Here is a 25,490-nt window from a genome sequence, read left to right on the forward strand (position 1 = left end):
GTCATATTTTAAAAAAAACATCTGTAATTGTTTCAGTATTTATTTAATAATTTTTACAGTCTTGAAGCATATCGTATTTGTCAGCCTTGCCCGTCAAACTCAGTGGGTGGGGCTAAAACTGGTATAGACAAGGTGATTGGTCTGCAGTCCAAATGATGTGTTAATGAACCAATCAGATGTTCAGCGTCTCTTTGAAGCGCCATAGTCACAGTTTAAATTATTTCAGGGGTAAACCGTTGCAAATGAAAAACGAAATACTTAAATAAATACTAAATAATTAATCATTTAACGTAAAATAAACCAGATTTTCTATTATTTCTTCCTACATTCAATTATTCACTTGTATTTTTCAGAAATTATTGAACCATGTTCTACAAATATTTATTTTTTAATTATTTGAAGAATGTATTGCAACTTTCTTTAAATTATCAAATGTAGAAATATTTATGACTGATTTATTTTTTGGATTGTGGCCCTAAAAAAAAAAAAAAAAAACATATAATACCAACTGTATAATTATTGTTGTTTCCAGTAGATTTCACAGCTTTGTCTCATGTCATATGTATGAAGTTTTTAAGCTTTTATGTGATGCTTTGTTCATGTTTTTTAGGTATCAGATTTTTTTTTTATCTGTTCCTTAGTTTTCCCTGTAAAATGATCTGAATTACCCTTTATGAATGGTGCTAAACAAATTAACTGGTGCCATTCCTGCTTTATGAGGAGTTTTGCCGCGACTTCCGGGATTTTCGATCATTCCGTCACGACTTGAACGCATCAGAGCAAACCAGGACTTTTCTGTGGGACTTTGAACTTTACAAACAAACAGTTACTGACAGCTGGATAATATTTAACAAAGTAGAATTGACTCAGAGGTGCAGTCAGCTTGAAATATTGATCAACCAATAACTTCTGGTCTATAGGAGATAAACGTGTCGCGCTGTCGGGCAGCAGGGCACCAAAATGTCGCTCCGCTACCAAAACAAAGTGGTTGTTGTCACTGGAGGTTCCAAAGGCATCGGCAGAGGGATTGTCAAAGCGTTTGGTATTGTGGATAATTGTATTTGCATTTTTTGTGTTTGTTACGAATGCAACAAAAAGTGGAGCCCTGATCATTTTTGCGTCTTTATTTAGTGGAAAATGGAGCCATCGTGGTGTTTTGTGCAAGAGGAGGTCAGTCACATCTTGTCAGTAAAACTGCTAAATGCGTCTAGCCACACTATTTGCTCTCCTTGCCAACACATATGGGCTAACAACAGATGCAGAATATGTCACTTACAATAATAATGTGTTTCAGTTGCAGTAGGTGAAGCCCAGGAAGCAGAGTTCAACACGCAGGGACCAGGATCATGCAAGTTTGTGAGGTGTGACATGTCCAAGGAAGAAGAGATCAAGGTAAAGTGAAAAGGTGATGCTCTGGCTGCACATATTTTTAAAACACAACCTTAGAGCTGGAAGTTGTTCTCCACTTGGTCTCCTATCTTACAACAAGCCAATGAACATCTGCTTTCTGTCATTAAGTTGTTAGATGAGTGCCAGCATGATGTATATAAAACAGATGTCTACAGCTACATCGTTTGGAATAAGATGGACCTCAGGATTTGTTCATATGGCAGAGTCTGATTGTGGATGCCTTATGGGTAGTGCTTTTAGAACCAGCAGTCATTTGGTAGGAGAAAATATCCAGATTCACACCTAAGAAAACTTTAGAGCTTCCAGTTAGCCCAACATGTGTGTGTTTGTTCTATGGGAGGAAGCCAAGGTACTTGGTGACAACCCAGGAGAGCATGCAAACTTCACATAAAGAGGCCTGACACCATGTCCCCACTTGGTGCGCAATGGATGCTTTAAAAAGAATAACTACTAACTGCCAGTTAAAAACTCAAACATTTGACACAACTGTTACTTTACAGACAGGTTCAGAGAGAGTATATCCATGTTAAAGCAAGATAGCATCAAGACAGAAAGCAGCTACTGCTGTTGGTAATTTGTTTTACAGCCCTATTTTGGAATAGAACAGCAATTTTAACATTTCACAAGGTTGGAGCATGAAGTAGGATGAATCTTTAACTCTACGTGTGTGCGCAATCTCTCCAGAATGTTTCTGGGTCCTTTCTTATTCCCTCTTCTCTTGATTTCACTGCACAGATTTCCTAAAGGATTTATGTCGGGGGCTGGGATGCCCATTAAAGAAGGTTGATTTGTACTGGACTCTAGTAGAGGCCACCAGATCTTTAATTTTAAAGTCCTGATCTTTCAATGAACTGATAATGTTATCTTCTCTGACAAGGTTCTTAGAGCCTTTGGAAGAGAAACATGCCCACAGTATTATCGTCCTCTACCATGCTTAACAGTGGGGATGAGGTGATTTCAACGTATTTATCGCTTGTTTATCTCAACCCCCCTGGAGTGTTTGCTGCCAAACAGAGTCAGTTAAAGTCCAAACTCAAAACATTTATGTTTGTGGCAGTAGGCCAGAAAATACCTTTTTCTGCAATGCCAATTGGCATGCAACTAGCATCTAATGGTTGTTATGGAGACTTGGTGGCCGTAAGATGCCTCTCTCTTTACTCCACTTCTCTAACAGTTAGTTTAAGAGACTTGTGAGAGGTGGCAGGATAAACCTGGCTCTAGTCCAGTCTGACTGTAGATTTTGACAGAATTATAGTTCAGTAGCTATTTATTTTAGAGCCAATTTCTAGCCAAGGAAGACCAACACACATCTACTTTATTTGGGTGGCATCTACTATTGTCTTTACACTTTTGGAGAGTGGCAAAGGGAGGAAGGTTTCTGTGGATACATTGAGCAAATAAAAATGCTAAATTTACATTTACTGCATAAAAATGAATATATATACCAATAACTGTGTTGGACAGTTATTTCCTAAGATGATATGTTTCCCTACTGAGTTAATGCACTCATGATAAGGGTTGGATTTAGTTCAGTATAAATTATGCTGCATAAAAGATTAATTAAATAACGAAGCTTTTCACACTTCTTTATCAAGGGTGGGAAGTAGAAAAAAATATTACTGCTCACATCTAGAAAACACATAGAAACCTGCAAATGTCTTGTTTAAGGTTTGTGTCTTTCTGTTTGACCTGATTGTCTTTGCAGCGACTGATCACAGTCACAGTGGAGCTTTATGGATACATCGACTGTTTGGTCAACAACGCAGGCTGGCGTGAGTCTCTTCCTCCAGCAGATATCAAAACAGCATCAAGCGAAAGCAGCATATGTTTGAGATTGTTTCATTTTTTTATCTTGCATCTCAGACCCTCCTCACAAATCCACCGATGAAACCACAGCAGAGGAGTTTAGAAATCTTCTAAATCTGAACCTCATCAGCTACTTCTTAGCTTCCAAGGTAATTTTATTTTACTTGTGTTTGCAAATGATTTTTTTTTTTTTTGCAAATTTAACCATTACAAAAATTTCTTAAACACAATCATTAACAAAGACTTTTTAATCTAAACTCATGGGGAAAATTCACAGTGCCATTCGAAGACTGGAAAGCAGTAACCATTATATTCCATGTTATCTCATCCAAAATGCTTCTGAATATGTTTTGATCTCTCTCTCCCTGCAGTTTGCCCTACCGTATCTGCGTCAGCGTCAGGGAAACATCATTAATATCTCCAGTCTTGTGGGCACCATTGGTCAGAAAGATGCTGCACCTTATGTTGCCACTAAAGTGAGTAAAAGTGTCAGAAAGAGACTTTTTGAATTCAGCCAAAACGGCTCTGTAATGCGAGCTTTTCTTTTCTCCACAAGGGGGCGATCATCTCCATGACAAAAGCCATGGCTGTGGATGAAAGTGGACACCACGTGAGAGTGAATTGGTGAGCCAAACATAATTTCAAGGTTATTCCAGTTCACAGAAGGAAGTGAGACAACATCCGGTCAAATCTAAGGGTTTGTGATGAGTTTGTTTAAGTTTTTGAGTCTTTCCAAATAATCTCTATTAAATAGTTTGCATTATAATTTGTACTCTAGTGGTTTAAATAAATCTGTGCATTTTCACATGTTTTATTGGAAATATGTAATTTTAAACATTATATATATATGCATTTGAGACCATTTTGATGCAAAGTGATGGTGGCTGCCTGACAACATTTTAGGCTAATCAAACTCTCTTCAAAGAATAAATATGCATCTGTTTTTGCAAAATGATGTAAAAACAATGTGAATTGTCATGAAAACCAGAAGTTAGTAAAATACATTTGTGCCACTACAAAAATCTGTGGTAAAAAAAAGAAACCTATACAAATATTTAATAGCTTGTAATTTGATTATTAACAAGTGTCTAACTTGTGTTGCAGCATCTCTCCAGGCAACGTGATGACACCTCTGTGGGAAGAACTTGCGGCACAGACGGTCGATGCCACAGCTACCATCAGAACGGGGGAAAATGCGCAGGTGAGGCCAGGAGAATGCTTTAAAGTCTTTGAAGAGATGAGGTTTATGCAAAGTCTCCCGATGTTTCTGCTCTTAAGAAGTAGCACCGAAACTGGATTAGCAGAAAGTTCTAGCTGTTTCGTTGTATTAATGAAGCAAATTGATTTGTTACAACCCTGTTGTGTAGTAAATGACACACCTTCATTCTTAGGGCTAGCAGGAGAAATTTCAAGTCATGTCTGTTATATTGAAATGCAAATTAGGTTAACGTCTGACAAAACTACCTGATGTTTGTTTCAGCTGCATTATTTATAGTGGAGAAGTTAGAAAAATTCTCAGACTTGAAAGGGTTGCTTCATTTATTCCCAGGCCCTGGGAACTGTTATTATTTACAATTTCTTACTGTGGTTTGCAAAGTATTATAACCCTTTGAACCTTTCCACATTTTCTCAATTAGCAACCGCATTTTTATTTAATAAACCGACACAAAACAGTGCACAATTGTAAAGTGGAAAGAAAAGAATACACAGGTTTCAAAATGCGTTATAATAAATCTAAAAAGTGTGTCGTGCATTTGTAAGCAATCCTCCTTTACCCTAATACCCCTAAATAAAATCTAAAGTAAGCATTGCTTTGTCCTCTTCCTGGTTAAATAATAATTTGCGATAGTCTCAATCACATAAAACCCCATTAAAATACACTGAAGTTTGTGGTTGTCATATAACAAAAAATCAAAAAGGACAAACAGTAAAAATACTTTTGCAAGATACTGTATATTGAATCTAGGACACTCCTGTCTTTCCTTCTCAGCACAAAGAAATGTGGTATTTTATCAAAGTTATGGAATAGAGTAAACTGAGATGTTTTAATTATATGTAAATCAAGTGGATTTTACAACTTAGCAGCAACTGGGGGAAAGCTGCGGGCTTCCACGTACACGAAGCCGAAGTTCAACCTGTTTGCTGTGTTTCTCTTCCAACAGCTTATGGGTCGGATGGGGACTGAGGCTGAGTGTGGAGTCGCTGCTGTGTTTCTGGCTGCAGACGCCACGTTCTGCACCGGCATCGACCTCATTCTCAGTGGAGGAGCTGAACTCAACTACGGCTTGAAGAGTCAGATCCCGTCCTGATGGTCTCTGATGTCCACAGTGTCAGCAGGAGATTAGTTCAGATACTGACACGATACCTGCTGCAGGATTAAAACAAAACTCATTCATAAAATTTTAGTAGAGATGTTGGTATTCCAGGACAATAAATATTGTTGGCATTTTCCCTGGTAAAGATATGTTCTGGCATCCAGGCGAGCTGTAACAGGACCCGCACCACTCCCCTCCTGAGAGGCCATTCCACACCAAGCAGTTTGACGTAACGTAACCTCTGTTTTTCTAACCAATCAGGGGCAAGGCTTTTGGCACGCCTCTAATAACTCCCTCAATCATTCTGATTAAAATAAAAATTACCTCTAATATTGTTGCATTTTAACAGAGTAGTCCGTATGATTTTAAATTATTAAACCAGAACATTTTCACTGTAATATATTCTAATGTATTAATACAAAATAAGCAGTTCTGAAACAGGGTATGTCTGAGCGGAACTCATTTGGATTTGCATTTGTTTCCGCACGGGTGGATAATCTCGGTTTATCAGCAGAGGAGATGGCAGCCCTCCGGACGGTGAGTGAGTTCAATGTCTAATGTGTTCCTTATCTGTTTCACTGATAACCGGGTCCAACATTATTTAACCAGTAAACACCGAGGAAAGGAGATAACTGTTACTGTATAACCGACCATTCCCGCGCCGGGGTCCGACCCGCCAGCACGCACTGCGGGGCACGAATCGACCGCACGCCAGACTTCATTAAAAAATAAAATAAAACTAAAGTTTCGACTAAACATGAGACGTAGAACAACAAACTGGAGATTGAATGTGAATTTTAAAGAGTTGACGACCAATTCGGCAACCTTGTAGCGTTAATATGTTTATAGTAACATTTGAAATGTTTTATTTTATACTTTGCACAACGTTAACTTCTAATGTGGCTTTTGTTTGTGTTTGTTTTTAGTGACTAAGGTTCATTCATGAGTTTTTCTTTTGCTACGCCATAAACGTATAAGTCTTTATGGCAAAATCTGCTTAATATACATGCAAAAATGTATTTTGAGTTGATAATGTGAACATGTTTTCCCTTTTTACATGGTTATGTTTTTATAAATTCAAATATTTTGTCATAGGTTTCCTCCATTTCCAGTCTTGAGATAAAGGAAACGTGGCTTTCATAAGATTTATAGCTGTATGTAAACACTCAGTAGAGGAGGCAATAAAGACAAAACTTGCATTATCCAGTCGTCATGCATTTCATTAATTTATATCTTACTGAAGACCTCTGAATTAGACCTCTGAAGGTCAACTGTGATTCTGAAAGTCCTGAAAATTACAACGTGATCCTCCATGGATCCGATTCAGACATTCAATTTTCTCCTTGCATTCCTAAAACCATTAGGGAGCGATGTGACCTTGTACCTTGAGTTTATAGCAGGCGGTCCTAACCTTTTAATAACTCAATGACATAATGAAGTTAGCAGTGGATCATTGCACAATGCTTTCAGGTTTCCACATTGGCTTATAATACATCTTGGGACAATGTTTTTATTATGTCATCAAAACCCATGAAGCCCCATTTTGAAATTATACACAGCATGGAAAAGTGTGGAGTTTTATTTCACTATTTTTCTGGTCCAGATAGGAGAAAGCAAAAATTCAGGAAATATTTTTATTTCCTGAATTTATTGCCTATGCAGTTGTATAACAGTTGTCTAATCTGTCTATGCATCCATCCATCTCTTGATTGATCCCTGTATTCTTCTATTCATCCAACTTTCTATGCTACCATCTGAGCATCTTTTCGTCCATTTATAGCAATTCCGTTTGTCTTTGGAGGAATTAAAAAATGTGATCTATCAGAGCAGGCCACCTTCATCCAGTGTACTTTCTTCTTCTTAATCCTCTGGAGGCTTGTCCACAAAGGGTGTATCTTTATCAATTCAAGCTACCAGTTGTCCTTCAGCACACATTTAGTTTTTTAGGAGCATTGGTGATCCTGGGTCTAAAGCCTGCTCCTAGTTTTCAGTTGTATTTTACCTTACCAGGAAGTCCACTCAGCTAGAGAATGGGTAAGTTTCCCAGGAGCTGCAAGAGTAAACCAATATTGACAAAATGCTCAAGAAAAACCTGTTTTACAAGAACTAAACTGAGTTTCTAACTATGTAATTAAGAAAAAGTCAAAACTCAGCTTGTGTGGCGAGAAAAAGAGCTGAAAGTTGTTGTAATTACCTCCAAAGATGAGACACAGATCATCTACCTGTCTGCAGTTTTACCAGAATGACCCATTATTGGTCTATTATCTCATATTACATGTCTTATTTTACAGTTTCCTATCTAAATTGCATTCATTGTTCAGGTTTGCATGCTCATGTCATGCACTGCAGGCGAGTCTCAGTGGAAACTTACTGCGACACATAAACTGACTGGCGCTCAGTCACACAAACCCACAGACACCGTGTCAGCCATTGTGTCATTTCACCAGGGCTTGATGAATTATGAAGAAGGCAGTGGTTCATCAGTTTTGCTGCATGTCGCCAGGTAAAACCTCACCTCTCAGCTGCCAGATCATCGACTTGTTTCCTTTGCAGGCGCTCCATGCACGACTTGTTCAGACTTTCCCATTTTCCTTTGGCTCCATGCGATTCGCCAGCTCCTTTAAGGTAATTAGGAAACTTGTCGGTAAGACCTGCACATACATTGTTTGGTAGATGTTTATATAGAACCTAGGGGGAAAAAACCAGAGGTTTTGTCTTGTTTAAATCTGATTTCCTCCTCTCGCCTTTTCTCACTCTTTCCCTGTTTAATTATGTAATTCAGTTTAATTGACCCTGATTAAAGGAACCAGAACAGTCAGCACCTTAGCTGACTCTAATAATTCTGTATCTCCAATATATTTGTTTAAAGCATGCTCTATCAATACCCTTTTTCAAAACAATTACTGTGTTCGTGGCCTCTGCTCGTGTCCGTCCCACTCTTGTCCCGTCCTATCCCTCCTCCTTCCTATGGTTCCCCGATCCGTCTCCACTTCAGGCAGCAGATCTCACCATCGAACGCAACCCGAAATGCAAGCCAAAGCCCGACCCGTCCACTCTGCTGTTTGGCAAACAGTTCTCTGACCACATGCTGACCATAAGCTGGTCGGAGAAGAGTGGCTGGGACGCTCCGCAGATCAAACCCTTCCAGAACTTGTCTCTACACCCGGCCTCCTCCGCCCTGCACTATTCCACAGAGGTAAAAGGGCAACAACACTTCTGTTGTAATGTAAAGCAGCAACTGTTTATTGTACAGTTTAACTGAGAGCGGCAGGAATAAATGTGGGAAAGTTTGATTTGAAACAGCTTTGAAAAGTGATGGTGGAAAAAACACTTCCCAAAAACGTCCTGGATTTGCAACCCTACATTCAGAATTGTTCCTAAAATGTTTTCTGTTTTTTTTTTGTCGTAGTTGTTTGAAGGCATGAAGGCCTTCCGTGGAGTCGACAACCACATTCGTCTGTTCAGGCCCATGCTGAACATGGAGAGGATGCATCGTAGCGCAGATAGGAGTTGCCTTCCTGTGAGTTCGTGTCCTGAATGATCCTAAAATTCAGTTTATTATTTGCTCCTCCCATCATTAGCCAGAGCTGCAGTGCCTCTAAAGGTCGTTTTAGGACTGTGACAAATTAATATGGACTTCTTCTGAAGGACCAAACGCAGGAGCCTCATTTATCCGAATCCGTCTCTGCAGACGGAGAAATGCTGGGTCATCTGGCAGAAAGCTGATCCTGACTCAACTCCGACTGCAGTGCAAACACAAAGGGATCCAAGAAGAAGCTGCCCAGCAGGCAGGGAATCAAAGATCCTGTAAAATACAGAATTATGTGCAGCCTTTCAGAATATCATTACATGTAGGAAAAGGAGCCGGAGCTTCTTGATCAGATCGTCGTTCTCAGACCTTTATTGGAGTCTTTAATGTAAGAGGAAGTGAGCAGCATGCAGTGAGCCGGCAAATAAGATTGTAGTGGATGTCTTAAATGCTTTATATTCTGTAAAAAAAAAAAAAAAAAAAGTTTACAAGTGACAAAAAGAACTCGGAGCATTAAATTGTTAATCGTAGGACTCCGGCCAAAGAAGAGATTTATAAAAACTCTGTTTTTGAGCCTGCGTGTGTACATGATCAAATGGACTTTTACAATTCGGTGCATCACTGTCTGCGACAAATATTGCAGCGCTGACGTCAAATGTGCGACCATTATTTATAGACTCGGCCGTACTGTGGAGTAAAAATGAAGTAAGAATGATTCCCAATCTACACTATCTTGTGTTTTATCCGCTTTATATTCTAAAACTGTATTTAAAAGAAGTTCAACTTGTTTCTCTGCACGCACAAACGAACCTTCTGGCGCCATGTTTTATACCTAACAGGAAGTCGTGATTATTTTGAAGGATTCTGATTGGCTGAGAAAGGTTTCAGTTTTGCAGTACACTGCCCCCTATGCGTCTGGAGTGTTTAACACAACGCTCAGTGGCGTATTTCTGCGGGTTGGTTTGGATGAAAACTTTTCTGAAAAACCTCACTTGTGTACGATATTATTTTTAAAAACGATGTAGGGGAGATATTCGTTCTTTTAAATGCCCTGCTATGTGTGTACAGGGCCTTAATCAAAAAGTTGATGCATAAAAAACCTCCAGAAATTAGTTTAAACTATGTAGTATATTGTAATAAACTGAAGATGTTTTTTGTCTCTATTTTTGCTCTGACTGAATTTTTCAGTGATGGTGAAATGTTCTGCTGGATTGGTGTTGGTTTATTTTCCACTAAAATGTCCACTTCAAAAAACCTTATAAATAATCATATAGCAGTGGCTGAAATTATGCTTCAGATGTTTTGAAAATGGGAAAAAAAAAAAAAAAAGAACAATAAGTGACCAGATGTTCAGTGATGCCGTTTTTTTGTTTGTGAAAATTATGATGAAAAACTCCAGTCTGGAAAAGAACGGGATTTAAGAATTTCCGGACTTTATTCCCTGTCTCATTCTCTAAAAGTTGGATCCATCCATCAATCAATAATCATACATCTGTTTGGTGATTTATCCATAAATCCATCCTTGTGTCCATTTGTGCATCATCTGTCCATCCATCCATCTCTATCTCTGACTGTCCATCCATCCATTTCAAGATGCAAATTATTTCCTTTCATGGAGGAAGATTAATAATCCGCATTTTAACGTTTTTGGTACTTAAAGATCATCTTTGATGTGTCTTTCAGCTGTTTGATAAAGTCGAAATGCTGGAGTGCATCAAGAAGCTGGTGGAGGTTGACCAGGACTGGGTCCCTTTTTCCCAGGACGCCAGCCTCTACATCCGACCCACCTTCATAGGAACTGAGGTGAGCCTGGGCCTGATGACCTGTAAAGCATCCCGTCTCAGTGGTGTTTATCAGCTGGTGAAACTCTTGCATTTTTTAACGATTTCCTGCTCCTTTCACTGTGGTCTCCTCAACCAGCCGTCTCTTGGTGTGTCTCGGACCAGTAAGGCGTTGATCTTCGTCATCTTCAGCCCAGTGGGACCATACTTTGCCACTGGGTCCTTCAACCCGGTTTCTCTGCTGGCAGATCCTGCGTTTGTCCGAGCTTGGAAAGGAGGAGTCGGGGCGTACAAGATGGGAGGGTGAGTTTCTATCCCTCCCCATGTGCAGCTAGGATGGACTTCTATGTGGATTTAGTCCAGCATCATCAGTGTCGCCTGTGATTGGAGCTCTGATGTTCAGCTGAAATAATAAAGACACATTTCTCTGCATTACAGGAAGAACAACATGGAGAAAATGGAGATTAGACAGAAGAGAAAAGTTTATGTGAAACTGCAGCTCAGAACATTAAAGTCTTCTGGCTTTGCCTGCTACAAATCTTTCATACTTGTTTGGACGTGCAATCAGGAGCTTTTGGAACATCCTGTTCAGATCCTTTTGATTCGGCTTTCCCAGTTGTTGAGTCAGTTTGGAATTTGGAGAATTTGAAGGTTGAGATGGCGCCTGAAGCTCTTTGTTTCTCTCTGTGTGGCTGAGCTGACACCCTGGAGATCAGCTCAACGCTTCTGAATAAAAGGGGTTCGACCCTGACCCCTGTTTATTGCTGCATTGTGATGCTTGTTTAATATGGTTTTAAATTACAGATATATTGTAAGCTTGCTTTCGGCTCAAATGATTTTACGTCTGACTTCAGGTATTTGAGTTTTTGGGGCTAAAACGTGGTAACACCCAGCTTTCCTTATCCCTCGAGACACTCTGGGGGGACCAAACTTGTACTTTCTGCTTATTTGTTTTTTTTTACTTCTCAGTATCTCAATCGCCTTAAAGGTCGGTTCTGTAAAAATTGGCCAGGATTTGCTTAATTTTTATTTTTTAAATTTCTTTAATTTTTTTGATTGCAAGGTATGTAGATCAAGAGCTATGCATTTTGCATACAATCTTTACATATTTAGCATATTGAGTGTTTTTCCACTTCAAGAAATCAAGGTTTTTTTGGACAAAACGACATTAAAACATAGAAAAGATTTAAAAAATATGAAAAACCTTATATCTTTGGATAGGTCTGAAGTTTGGTGGAGAAAGATTTGATTAAGTGAATGTGAAAAAAATTAAATATTACATTTTATTACACTTCTATAAGAGGTACCGTTTTGGGACATAAAGGTAAAAAGTGTTTGTTCAGTATAAAGGTGCATCAAAGGTTAATTAAACGTTTGAGTTAGCTCCGATAAATTCACTTATTAAAAAAAAAAAATCTCAAAGAAAGACTCAATTTTCAGAAAACGGCACATTTACCAAACAAAATGTTCTTTCATTTTATTGTTAGTTATTTTTTCAGCATTAGAGGCTTTTATGTTTTTTTATTAGGGGGGCAGAGAGAGGGGGAGACATTCGGCAAAGGACGCCGGGTCCGGGGCCTCAAACCCAGGACCGCTGCATCGAGGACTATAGCCTCTATATATCTATTTTATATATATATATATATATATATATATAATAGATATATAGATAACACCGCCAGCGCCGTGTCCCTTTCATTTTAAACATGAATATTACTGTGTCCAGTATTAACAGAAGTATTTGTGTCCAGTAATTACGGGCCGACCATCGCCGTCCAGAACGAGGCGCTGAAGCAGGGCTGCCAGCAGGTCCTATGGCTGTACGGAGAGCATGAGGAGATCACAGAGGTCGGCACCATGAACCTCTTCATCTACTGGACCAATACTAAAGGAGGTGAGACATTTTTTAAGAGTTGTTAGGTGCTGGTGGTGGGAATATATCAGCCGCTGTGATTTCTGTGTTTGTGTGTCTGCAGAGAGAGAGCTGGTGACTCCTCCTCTGGATGGCATAATTCTCCCAGGAGTGACCCGGCAGTCTCTGTTGGACCTGGCCAGAGCCTGGGTAAGAAGACACAATGTTCTCCTGCTTTTCGCCCTAAAGTTTGAGCTCAGAAGTTAACAAGAAGTCAAATTAATTTGTTTCTGGAAAGAGATTTTATCCAAGCTGGAGCTTTTTTTTAAAATTCTAAACAGAGTAAGAAAATTTGTATTTCAGCCATTTTTGAAAAATTCTTCATAACTTTGTATATCCTTGTCGATATCTAACAGTGTGGAAAAACCATTTATTTGTCCTTTTTACGTCCGTCTCTATCAGGGTGAGTTTAAAGTGACGGAGCGAACGATGGCGATGAAGGAGCTCCTCGAGGCTTTAGATGCTGGAAGAGTCCTGGAGGTGTTTGGAGCTGGAACCGCCTGCGTTGTTTGTCCCGTTGAAACCCTCCTTTATAAAGGAAAGGTAAGACTTCTGGTTTGTGTTTCTATTTTTTCTCTAATTTGCTGAAGCTGCTCATTCTATGGCGGCCTCCCAAACAGTTGCTAGAAAATAAATTTAAATAAATGTCTCTGAGGAATGAAGAAATAAACTACATGGTGTGAAACAGAGGGCAATTTCTCATTCCTCGTTCTTCAAAACAGGAAAGACAAGAACATGCCATTTAAGGACTGCCAACATGTGTTGGTCAGGAAATGGCTACTAGACTAAATTTGTCTACATCTGCTGTCAGAGCAGGAATTGAAAAGCTTTAAACAACTGGAACAGAGACCAACAAGGCTGGGCAAGGACACACGTTTATCATGTCTCCACCTAACAAAAATCTCCTAAGGGAAAATTTCAGGAAAAATTCTTTCTCTCTTACCCTCAGAAACATAACAATGTGGAGCTTGCTCAACTTTAATTTCAATTGTGTCCTCTGGTGAGAAAACTAAGATCTAAACTAACACTCCAGCTAAGTCTGGTGTGAATAAATAATGGATTTGTGCCCACTGTTGAGTACAGAGGAGGAGGTGTCATACTTTGGGCTAATGACGACTGGATTTCTTCCTTTCTTTCAGACATATCAGGTCCCTACCATGCAGAACGGTCCAGATCTTGCAAAGAGATTCTTTAAGGAGCTTACTGATATTCAGGTAAGATCATCACATTCTAATTTGCATTAGCCTACTTCAACCTTTTAATAAGTAAAATGACATTTAAGCAAGAAGTAAAAATAAATACAGGGGTTGGACAATGAAACTGAAACACCTGGTTTTAGACCACAATAATTTATTAGTATGGTGTAGGGCCTCCTTTTGCGGCCAATACAGCATCAATTCATCTTGGGAAATGACATATACAAGTCCTGCACAGTGGTCAGAGGGATTTTAAGCCATTCTTCTTGCAGGATAGTGGCCAGGTCACTACGTGATACTGGTGGAGGAAAACGTTTCCTGACTCGCTCCTCCAAAACACCCCAAAGTGGCTCAATAATATTTAGATCTGGTGACTGTGCAGGCCACGGGAGATGTTCAACTTCACTTTCATGTTCATCAAACCAATCTTTCACCAGTCTTGCTGTGTGAATTGGTGCATTGTCATCCTGATACACGGCACCGCCTTCAGGATACAATGTTTGAACCATTGGATGCACATGGTCCTCAAGAATGGTTCGGTAGTCCTTGGCAGTGACGCGCCCATCTAGCACAAGTATTGGGCCAAGGGAATGCTATGATATGGCAGCCCAAACCATCACTGATCCACCCCCATGCTTCACTCTGGGCATGCAACAGTCTGGGTGGTACGCTTCTTTGGGGCTTCTCCACACCGTAACTCTCCTGGATGTGGGGAAAACAGTAAAGGTGGACTCATCAGAGAACAATACATGTTTCACATTGTCCACAGCCCAAGATTTGCGCTCCTTGCACCATTGAAACCGACGTTTGGCATTGGCATGAGTGACCAAAGGTTTGGCTATAGCAGCCCAGCCGTGGATATTGACCCTGTGGAGCTCCTGACGGACAGTTCTGGTGGAAACAGGAGAGTTGAGGTGCACATTTAATTCTGCCGTGATTTGGGCAGCCGTGGTTTTATGTTTTTTGGATACAATTCGGGTTAGCACCCGAACATCCCTTTCAGACAGCTTCCTCTTGCGTCCACAGTTAATCCTGTTGGATGTGGTTTGTCCTTCTTGGTGGTATGCTGACATTACCCTGGATACCGTGGCTCTTGATACATCACAAAGACTTGCTGTCTTGGTCACAGATGCGCCAGCAAGACGTGCACCAACAATTTGTCCTCTTTTGAACTCTGGTATGTCACCCATAATGTTGTGAGCATTTCAATATTTTGAGTAAAACTGTGCTCTTACCCTGCTAATTGAACCTTCACACTCTGCTCTTACTGGTGCAATGTACAATCAATGAAGACTGGCTACCAGGCTGGTCCAATTTAGCCATGAAACCTCCCACACTAAAATGACAGGTGTTTCAGTTTCATTGTCCAACCCCTGTATATTTAAAAAATGGATTCCACAAGTGTCTTTCTTCCTCTGGATGTTGTAGATCTTTATACAAAGAAAAAACAATACAGTTAACAGGATAAATATTTTATATCTGCATATTGTTTTTAATAAGCTGGTTGGGAAAATGTGAACACAAAATGCACTAAATAAAACGAGTGGTTAAAGTTTTCCGTACAGAATGCTGAGAATCTTCTTTACTGCACCATAATTTGCATAAGGAATGATGGACAAATCCATAACTTGGGTGCGTTGATCACAAAGAGGATGTATACCTTCCTCTGGTCTCCCAGCAACCGGCACAGCCAAGCCTGCACATGGTTAGGCGCCACGTTTATGGTTACAGCCAAAGCAGCAGCAGAACATGCCCTGGCAACTCTGCTGGAGGGTTACAGCAACTTACTGTGCTGCCAGTCTGGGATGGGCGTGGTGAGGTTGTAGCCTTGACTTTTTGTGCATGCAGGGAACTCCTGTGCTTCACCACACACAGGGGACCCCACTGTGTTATTAATGGACCCCCAGAAGACCTTAATTTAGGTCAATTTTGGTTTTAAATAATCATCTTTAACCTTTTCAGTGCTGATCTAAATATTCACCTGCTTGTTTTCCTTTCCTCTTGTTTCCCCACTCCTCCCAGTATGGCCGCAAACCAAACGAATGGGCGCCAGTGGTTGTTTAAAGAGCCGTCTTTGCACACGCCACATCCATCAACAGTATTTATGTCCAGTCCCTTCTGTTCGAACGACCAGCCAGTGCAATCATCCTAAACTTTACCAGCCTGAGGAGACCTGAGGAGGGTGTCCCCGTCAGTCTGAAGCTCAACACCCCCACCCCTCACAGATCTCTCCCCACTCTTTCTAAGGACCCCTCAAAGAAAAACAGTTGGAGCTTTGAATGTAATTAACACCTCAAGAATATAAAGATTTAATGTCAAGTTTTGGTGTACAGACTTTCTCAGTAACTTTAGCTGAACAAACATCCATTGTGATCATTCTTGTCGGCACAAACAAACTTATCTATGTTGTTTAAACAGCAGCTAAATATTCAGTGTGTAGGGCCTGAGTGTTAGACAGTCAGCCTCTCTGCAGTATGCACTATTAATTCACTGTAGAACAACTGTTACACCAGTGTGAAGATGTCCTGTTACTGTTGCGCACACAGATCCGAGCTCCCCGGTTCTCGTAGTGGAGGCCGCGCTCAGAGGAAACGTTTTTAATTTAAATGTTAGTGATCAGAATCATGGAGGTGGAAGTGAACAGCGGTGCGCACAAGTGGTAGGAAGCAAACATGTAGAAGAGAACTAAATGCTGGCGGTTACTCCTGCAGTAGTTTGTGTTTTATGAGAACAATGTAAAGTTACTGATTGTGTTTCAAGGCTTTTAAATTATTGTCTCCTTGTATTGATGTAAGATTTGGCCAGCTGTCTTCCAAAGTTTCTCCAGTATCTTGCTGTATTCTCCTTTAATGTTTTGTTTCTCCTCTCTCTGAATGTACTTTGTACACAAATTGTATTCCTGTCCCTCTCCTCGAAGTGCCTGACCGCTGTGGGTTAGCTTGTCCTTCCTGTGTTAGTCCTCCAGAGGATGTACCGCTAAAACAAGTCATTTTAGTCCTGTTAGTTTCAACGTGCTGTTACTTTTATTCGGTTTTTACTATAAAACTTGACTAGTTTTAGTGGTTGGCTTTTCTTTCAGATGATAAATGTTTCCTGAAAGCAGTGACCACAAGGGAGCACTGTTGCACATAGTTCAACGTTGCAATATTTTCTCTGCGACACAAACTTGATTAAACATGCAGCACAGTTTTATCCTTGGTGCCCACTTTAAGGAGACTTTATTAAGATAATTCACACGTGGAAGACATTTAAGTCAGCTCCATATCCATGCAGGAGTGGACCAAAAAAACCAATAAGTCTTTCTCAGAGTCCACAGGCATCAGTTAGCATGTTAAATGTTTAAATTAATGACAGGACGACAGGAAAAACACAGAACAGGTTTGGCGTGTTTGGAAGGAGGGCCTGGCATAAGGTAAGCAAGGATGCTGAGTTCTGGAACAATGTCCTCTGGACAGATGAGACCAAATGTTCAGGCTTAATGTATAGCACCATGTTTGGAGAAAATCAAACGCCTAGTAGGGGTGTAATCCACGGTGGTGGAGGGGTAATGGGTCTGGCCAGGTGGTTTTTGCTTTCTCATAACCAATTCTGCTTGAGGACGTCACCCTGAAGCTTGGAGGCTGTTGGGTCTCCAGTGGTCCTGCTCTTTGGAGTTCAGAACCAAGCTGTGACCTTCCTGGATAAGCTGGTGTCTGGTCAGTACCAAGGTGCAAGAAGACAAAAATAAAACTAAACCTTTAAGGAATAACACGATCAACATAAACCCAACTTAACCAGCTAGTCCAGAACATATAAGATTACTTAAAGAGCCTTACGTTTACGTGCATCTAAACAAACAGCATGTTGAACCCTTGCCAAATCATCATTTGAAGGATAAAAGGTTATGTTTGCTTAGTTTTATTTAATGATAAAGACCATTTTGCTCAGTCTGGGTCAGAATGTGTGTGACGACATCGATTTAAAAAGTTAGTTTTTGAGCATTTATAATGCTAGAATTTCTTTAAAAGTTTTTGTTTCTGGACCATGTCAAATTATTACAATATAGATTTTCCCTGATTATTCTTTATTATATAATCTGAAGAACAGTTACATTTCACGAAATGTTCACTTTAAGTATTAACGTCTTTCCAGTAATAACAGGTGTCAGTAATTTCCTATCTGATCATTTATGTTATAGTCATGTTCAAATATATATATATATATGTGTGTGTGTAAAAGTTTTGGAATCAATTTTTCCATAAAGTTAAGCCCCTTCACCATTCCCATTATTTGCAAAACAACAGATAACTGAGGGGAGTTCTGCTAAGATCCATCAGAAAGAGATTCCTGATGTTTCCTAATGCAGATGGATCGGGTATTTTCTGGAGCAGCAGGTGAGCAGCAGCTGCATCTACTCCTCTGTATCTTCTGAGGAGACGTTGCTGAACAAGGCCAAGGTGTGCTGACCCAGTGGGTTGTACAGGAAGGATTCAATCTCCCCTCCACCGTTGCCGTTTTTCTGGAAGTGGATTTCCAGCATGTCCTGCAGAGTCTCCTGGTCCATGACGTTTGGTATTCCTGTCAGCAGAACGGTTCGACGGCACATGGAGGTCCTGGTCTAGGATGGGAAATCCCAAAAATAAAACTTAAAGCAACGCAGTACAAATGTGGGTTTTGGGGTGTTTTCCTAAAACTTTCTCACCTCCAAATTTGTTATCTTTCCATTTATGAAAGGCGTCACTCTCACTTTGTGCTTTGTTTGGGTGAGCTTTACTTCATGGTGTTCTGTTTCGGTCAAACGTTCTGCAACTGATTGGAGAAAGGTCAGAAGAAGAAACAGTTTCGCCGTTTTCTCTCCAGTGAACGAGTAAAGACAGAAAAACACAAAATATTTGAGCGTCTGCCGCTCTCCTCACTGTTTTTCTCCACGAACGTGATGACCACCGTCCCAGAGTCTGGCAGGAACTCGCAGCAGTCCACTTCGCCGCCTCCATTTTTGGATTTGGAGAAGTGGATCTCCAGTTTGTTCTGCATAGTCTCCGTGTCCATCTTGGGTAGGTTGGAGATTAAAATCCGCTGAGGACAAATCTCAGTGTCGATCTGCGGTTTGAACGGAGATGGGCACAGGTTACCTGCAGGCTGCACGGAAACATTTCCTTTCATGACCTCAGCACGGCTGGTTTACCTCGACCAGACTGGGCATCATCAGGTGAACCGGCTGGGCTTCCACGATGATCCTGCACTCTTCCCCCAGATCCACTTTATGTTTCCTCATTTCCAGAATTTTTATCGCCACTGGCAACAACAGTTTCCAATTACATATGAAGAAAAATCCCAGTTTAAGTAAGGTGGTAAGCTGCAAAAGACAAAGACAATTGGGTTCTGTTTTCTCACCGTCCTCCTCCTCGAACGTGATGAGTGCCGTTCCTTCTTCCATCGGGTAAGTGATGTGAGGCTTCATCTCAAAGTCCTCCGTGTCGTTGGCCTTTCCTATCTTCCCAGAAAAGACAAACTTCTTCTCTGGCATTTTGGAGAACACCTACCATGGATGGGTAAGATTTTAGGGGAGATGTGCAGAAGCTCGGGCTGCGGATAAATCAGAATATAACCTACATCCGCCCGCTCCCTCAGATGGGCGTTTCTGGAGTCTTCTTCCTCGATTTCAGCCTCGATTCTCTGTAACTCCTCCATGAGATCACTCTTCTCTTGCTTCAGCGCATTCAGCTTGGCCTGGAAATTAAGACAGTAACCAGACAGCTTGCAAGTTCAAAGCACCTTTCAGTCAAAGGAAAAGTCATTCAAGACAGTTTTGGTCAAGAAACGGGAATATTTGGTCCTAATTCTCACAAAAATTGAAGTCCGTGTCTTTCAAAGGCTCCCATAGACCCTTAACATAAAGTTCAATTCGTGTTTAATTAGATTTTATGTGATTAATGAACACAAAGGGCATAATTGTGAAATGGAAAGAAAAGCCATCATTATATTTTAATTCTTGCCTAAATAAATAAGAGTGGCATCTGTGTTCAGCCCCGAAGAATCAATACTTTGTAGAACCACCTTTTTCTACAGGTACAGCTGCATGTTCTGTGGAGAACGTCTCCACCAGCTTTGCACATCTAGAGACAGAAATTTTGACCAATTCATCTTTGCAAAACAGTTCACGCTTTGTCAGATTGGATGGAGACCGTTTGTGAACAGGAGTTTTTCCGTCCTTACACAAATTCTCAGTTAGATTCAGGTTTGGACTTTGACTATGCCACTTCTCCAATTACGTTGATGTAAACCCATCCATTGTAGCTCTGGCTGTATGTTTAGGGTCGTTGTCCTGCTGGAAGGAGAACCTCCACCCCAGTCTAAAGTCCCATCAACTATAACAGCTACTCTGCTCTCAAAGAAAGAAAAGGTGTCTGTTGCCTAATCCTGAATCTAACATGTAGCTTCTACTGTATAAAATTATGCTCTGTGTTTGAATAGTTGAAAAACATATAGTCAAGTTTAAAATAAAACAATTTAAAATTTACAAGAAAAATTTAGGTTAAGACAACTTAATGCGAGTGGGTTAAAATTGAAAATAATTTCTGCTTACATCTCCACAACAGCATGTGGCAGTAATGTGCCTGTGTGTCTTTGTTTAGGAAATTGTTGCAGACTGATTTCTCAAAATCCACTTGAGCCTTTACGACAGTCTGGTCAGAATCCAAGAACCCAGTCTTAAGAAACGCACATAGTTGTTTTTGAATTAAATAGACATGACATAATAGACTGTTGGACACTGAAGTTTTAGACTGCATGCTATATTGCAGCAGGTGACTGTGCCTTTCGTGACTCAGGAAAGGGATCATGGGTAGAGTTCATGTTGACTGTTAATCATTTAGCTTGTTTAGGACAGTTCTTTTAGTGTCTTAGCCTGTTCTTGTTTCTCTAGTTTATGTGTTCATTAAGTGTTAGATTGTGTTAGACTGTTCAGCAGGGTGTGTGAGGAAGTTAGTTGGCAGGAAGACTTGTGAGCTTCACCTTATTTCTAAGTATCTAAAATAGTGGTGATTTTTTGCTCCACACCAGGAGATGTAACTCACTGTCAGTAGTCATTGGTAAAATTGCACAGTATTACATGAGGTAAAGTAGTTCAGCTCAAGTAATTTGTAGATTGTACTACTTTGAAAAGTAGCTGAAACTACCCTAATAAATTAAGTAACTTATAAGGAGATCATACAAGTTTAAATGACCCAAGGAAATATGTCAGTTCATAACATTTACACTTACAGATCTAGTTGGAGTGAACCTTGGTAACTAAGTAACAGTAACACAAATACATCATGTTTGCCCAACATAATAACATTTAGGTAACTCAACAAAATAGTTTCTTGCTAAAGGAAAGTGTTTTATTAAGGTGGCAATTATTTCCATTGTTTTTTTTGTTTTTTTTTCCAATAATGATAGTTATCCTGTCTACAGATTCTTCCACCTGAGCTGTATGTCTCTGCAGCTACTCCAGAGTTAACATGAGCTTGTCGTCTCCTCTGGTGAATGCTCTTTTTGTCCGACCCGTTGGATGTTAGGCGGATGACCACTTCTAAACATGATTGGGTGCACTAGATTTTATTTAGGTGAATCAGATTACAAACGCAGGCCACACTTTTCAGATTTATATTTGTTAAAATGTAATGAGTGAAATAAAATGGTTTTTCTTTCAGGTCAGAAATATTCACACACACCCATACATATGCTCATATAATCCCAGCAAAACACACAGAGGTTTGTGGCTGTGATGTAACAAAATGTGGATGAATTCAGAGGGTGTAAATACTTTTGCAAAGCCCTTTTCTGGGTGTTTTCATCGGTTAGTCTAATAATTAATTTTTCTTTTCCAGTTTTACTCTTTGGCCCTTCATGATGAGGGTAGAAACTGTACTTCAGGTCCTCTAGCATTAGCGTTGCAACAGGGATTTGACAGTATTTCTTTGTACATAAAATTAACCAGGTTTCTGTGAATGACGTATTTTTAGTTTTTACAAAAGAACTAAAACTGAAGACAGCAAATTTATTTTAAACAACTGTATTAAACCTGCAGAGCGCTGGGAAAAGTGTTATCTCTCTCTTTACGCCGTTACTTAGAGGCTCAGATAGGAAAATACAAATACTTTTGGCATTTTTTTTAAATCAGCGCTCAGTGTCTTGGTTCTTGGGTTGAGTCTGTGACCATTTCAACATATTTGATCTTTATATCCGACAATGATTTAGTCTTTTTTTTCCAGGCTGTGCTGCAAAAATGTAAGACCTTCACCATGCGCAGACACACCAACACACACACCAACCTCGTCACTGGCGATCTGTTCTTTGAAGGAGATCTCGTCCTTTTTCAGGGCCTCTGTCAGCTTTTGTGTGCGTTTCTTGAACTGTTGGGTCATATCCTGATGTTCTACAGTGGAGTCCTTTATGTCCTTTTGCTCCTCCAGGATCTCAGAATACTTTTTCTGAGGACACAAAGGAACAACCGTGTTTACGGGCTGCCAGAGAAGGCTGACGATGTGTTCCAATGTGGCTTGTTTGTCAGATTAAGAGTATTGTATGAAAATAACAACCTTTAAACATTTATAAAACATCTCTTCCAAAAAGCCCACGTCATGGGTCTAAGAATTCAATAAATGTAACTTTTTGGCACCTCTGAACATTCAAAAGATGTAAAAAGTTAAACACAGACACTTTAAACCCTCCTTCATCTGTCCTCCTTTTGTTCTTGCATTAACATTGAATAAAGGTCATTACCCTCCAGAATTACTGCCCTCCCAGTAAAGATGTGTGAACAGCCTACAAAAAAACTCGTTTTTTATTGGTGTGAGAAATAAATACAACTAAAGCTCTTTTTTCAACCTTTTTTAAAATTGATCAGATTGCTTACAAGCTTTTAATTAGATATCCATGGATCCCTGTTTCCCTGGGGGATAAATATGATGTGAAACAAAGACCCATTTCTCTTAGCTTCTCTTCAAAATGGGAAACACAGGAGAACACGTCATCCCACTAAGGCAAATTTGTGTCGATTTTAGTCGCCTGAAGTCAGAAAATTTTTATATGAATATAAATTAAAACTGTAACTGTGGCAACGAAGCTGGAAGAAGGTCGGATTTTAACTTGCCAACATGTACAGTTCGGAGGAAGGTAAGAGAGGTAAAAACATCTCCAGAGTCCACCTTTAGAGGACTGCAACAAAGAGTGGCATCTTGGGGCAACCACTTAAGAACCATTAGAGACTATCTGTATGCAAGCATAACTGTGTGGAGTTTGCTTAACTCTACTGGGGTTTTCATCAGAACCATGTGCTCTGGTCAGATAAGACTATGATGAACCTTTTTCAGCAACAAACACTACATGTCGATCTGGAGTAAAATAAAACATGAATAGGTGCCCACTGCATGCTGCCCACTGTTAAATATGGCAAAGGATGTGTGATGCTGTGGGCTTATTTCTCCTCCAATGGCCGATGGAACATTAGAGCGTACAGCAACATGAACTCTTTGAAATACCAGGAAACATCCGGTGGACTCTGCCAGTAAGCTAAAAGAGGGCCGTCATTGAGTCTTTCTCGAATGTTTCTACACAAAATCAACCTTTTAACCTTCACGGCCGTCTTAGTCCTCACACAAGAGAAGAGAGCATAATTGAGGAACCAGGTGGATGATACAGAGAAATTGTCGTAATATCCCTCACTCTGTATCCTCAAACATTGTGAAGTGTTACAGCAGAAGACTAAATGCTCTCCCATTAGCAATTATTTCCCAAATTAATAGAATAAGTGTTTCAGTGTAACATTATGCTACTGCAAGAATGTGCATATTTGAGCACCTGGTATTCCTTAATTAGAGCCTGGACTCCCTCTAAGGTGTCTTCATTTTGGTCCGACTTTCCCACCAGGGAGAAATCCTGACACAGGAGCAAACAGACAGTAAGAAAAACAGATCTGAAGACAAACGTTTGAGTTAAACATACGTTTAAAGTATATATGTTCAGTGAATACATGTGAAGCCGGATTCCACCTTATAAGGAAAGAGAAAGTGTTTTAGGCTTTGATTACATGACAAACAATGACATGATGAAGCTTAATCTCACCTCGTCTGATGACATGGTAAAAGAAACCTGAAAAACAATTCACAACATATTACATATTTAACAAGTTACAGCTGTAGAGAACTGTATAACAGCATAAAAACATTAAATAACGAGTTATAAACATGTTTTCATAATGTCAACAAGGAAAGGAGCCACCCTGTAGGCCTCCTTTCAGATTAACAGTAAAAAATAAAAGTCAGACAAATAATTCAACTTTATATTAAAACAGAAAGCGTTTAAATAACAGTAAAGAGATGAATTTATGAGTAAAACACAGCAGCTCGGTGTGAACCTACCTCCCACCAACGATCTCTGCTCTGAACTTATTCTTTCAGTTTCTTTTCTCCTTCAACAGGAAGACCTGCTAGTACCGATCCTCTCCACCAGAGGGCGCACAACCTCCCTACACGATGCTGCGTTCGGGGGCTGTCGAAAATCTGACTACTTACTGGCACAAAGCGCAGCCGGGCGAAGATTACTGCAGAACTGTTTTAATTTCTACAATACTGAGTGTACAGCTGCTTCTCGGTAAATTAGAAAATCCCAAAAATGTTAATGTATTTCAGTAATTAAATTAAAAATTATACTTTTATAGATTCATTATTCATAATGATAGATCCTTTACTGACAGTCTATTCTAACTTTTGCTTCCTGATTTTGAGTCAGATTTTTATAGTTTTTTGCTTCCATTTTGCCTTTTTGTTTTGCCACTGACACACCTGAATTTTCCCACTGTGGGACAATAAAGGATATTTCCATTCTATTCTATTTCAAGCAATTATTTCTGTTAATCTTCGTTATTATAGCTTACAACTAATCAAAACCCCCAAATCAAATTCAGCGACTTTAAATTAGATTATTAGGTGAGACAAAAAAAAAAAAACGGTGCTTTAATGCAAAATTATTACGGTCTGCGCAACCATATCAAAGACAATCACTGACTCCTCTTGAAGGAGGGTAAGCTACAAATGGTCATTGCTACAGAAACTGGGTAGACAGAGGGTGCTATATCCAAACATGCTATGGAAAAATGAGTGGAAGGAAAAAGGTTTGGTAGATAAGGGTGCACAAGCAGCATTAAGAGGATTCCTAAGTCAAGCCAATTTAAGACTTTGGTCAAGACTTACTGTTGACTGCAGCTGGAGTCAGGGCTTTAAGACCCACCACACAGAGATGTCTCCAGGACCTGGGATAAAACTGCCCTATTCCTCATGTTAAGCCATTCCTAAATCAGAACCAATGAAATAAGAACTGGACAGCTGCTCAGTGGTCCATCTTCTTTTCAGATGAAAGTAAATTCTACATTGGATTTGCAAATCAAGGTCTTAGAGTCTGGAGGAAAAGTGGAGAAGCTCAGAATCCAAGCTGCTAGAGGTACAGGGTGAAGTTTCCACATTCAGTGATTTGTGCCGTGAGGCAGACACCCTGTCTACTTTTAAGGCTAGGCTTAAAACT

At 39.9% G+C, this 25,490-nt stretch overlaps 3 protein-coding genes across 3 annotated transcripts; 2 read left to right on the plus strand and 1 right to left on the minus strand.

Annotated features, from left to right (window-relative positions):
• Positions 1–739: 739 nt before the first annotated feature.
• On the plus strand, positions 740–6,733 carry LOC124864195 (17-beta-hydroxysteroid dehydrogenase 14-like). Its single transcript, XM_047358859.1, has 9 exons — positions 740–1,042; positions 1,132–1,170; positions 1,295–1,392; positions 3,116–3,182; positions 3,274–3,365; positions 3,588–3,692; positions 3,773–3,840; positions 4,321–4,417; positions 5,379–6,733. Exons 1-9 carry the CDS (start codon positions 961–963, stop codon positions 5,523–5,525), a joined length of 795 nt encoding a protein of 264 aa, XP_047214815.1. The 5' UTR covers positions 740–960; the 3' UTR covers positions 5,526–6,733.
• On the plus strand, positions 5,559–17,008 carry LOC124864193 (branched-chain-amino-acid aminotransferase, cytosolic-like). The gene is made up of 11 exons (XM_047358857.1): positions 5,559–6,068; positions 8,085–8,156; positions 8,527–8,727; positions 8,941–9,051; positions 10,744–10,863; positions 10,981–11,144; positions 12,593–12,735; positions 12,818–12,903; positions 13,156–13,296; positions 13,893–13,967; positions 15,972–17,008. Exons 1-11 carry the CDS (start codon positions 5,976–5,978, stop codon positions 16,011–16,013), a joined length of 1,248 nt encoding a protein of 415 aa, XP_047214813.1. The 5' UTR covers positions 5,559–5,975; the 3' UTR covers positions 16,014–17,008.
• A 987-nt stretch (positions 17,009–17,995) lies between these two features.
• Positions 17,996–24,413, minus strand: LOC124864194 (interferon-induced 35 kDa protein homolog). Its single transcript, XM_047358858.1, has 10 exons — positions 24,332–24,413; positions 24,036–24,062; positions 23,772–23,849; positions 22,244–22,402; positions 19,542–19,658; positions 19,323–19,467; positions 19,114–19,223; positions 18,845–19,028; positions 18,631–18,737; positions 17,996–18,546 (listed from the first exon to the last, which is right to left on the minus strand). The coding sequence occupies exons 2-10, from the start codon at positions 24,048–24,050 to the stop codon at positions 18,340–18,342; spliced, it is 1,122 nt and encodes a 373-aa protein (XP_047214814.1). The 5' UTR covers positions 24,051–24,062; positions 24,332–24,413; the 3' UTR covers positions 17,996–18,339.
• Positions 24,414–25,490: the final 1,077 nt, after the last annotated feature.

This window comes from Girardinichthys multiradiatus, chromosome Y, assembly GCF_021462225.1.
Source record: "Girardinichthys multiradiatus isolate DD_20200921_A chromosome Y, DD_fGirMul_XY1, whole genome shotgun sequence".
Taxonomy (NCBI): domain Eukaryota; kingdom Metazoa; phylum Chordata; class Actinopteri; order Cyprinodontiformes; family Goodeidae; genus Girardinichthys; species Girardinichthys multiradiatus.

Coding starts and splice junctions, on each gene's coding strand:
- LOC124864194 (XM_047358858.1), bottom strand. Junction 19,468..19,541: donor ATCTGAGGGAGCGGGCGGAT/GTAGGTTATATT, acceptor CATCCATGGTAG/GTGTTCTCCAAAATGCCAGA. Junction 19,029..19,113: donor TGATGCCCAGTCTGGTCGAG/GTAAACCAGCCG, acceptor TTCAAACCGCAG/ATCGACACTGAGATTTGTCC.
- LOC124864195 (XM_047358859.1), top strand. CDS start 961: ATGTCGCTCCGCTACCAAAACAAAGTGGTTGTTGTCACTGGAGGTTCC. Junction 1,043..1,131: donor AGGGATTGTCAAAGCGTTTG/GTATTGTGGATA, acceptor GTCTTTATTTAG/TGGAAAATGGAGCCATCGTG. Junction 3,841..4,320: donor CACCACGTGAGAGTGAATTG/GTGAGCCAAACA, acceptor CTTGTGTTGCAG/CATCTCTCCAGGCAACGTGA.
- LOC124864193 (XM_047358857.1), top strand. CDS start 5,976: ATGTCTGAGCGGAACTCATTTGGATTTGCATTTGTTTCCGCACGGGTG. Junction 9,052..10,743: donor CAGATAGGAGTTGCCTTCCT/GTGAGTTCGTGT, acceptor TGTGTCTTTCAG/CTGTTTGATAAAGTCGAAAT. Junction 11,145..12,592: donor GGGGCGTACAAGATGGGAGG/GTGAGTTTCTAT, acceptor ATTTGTGTCCAG/TAATTACGGGCCGACCATCG.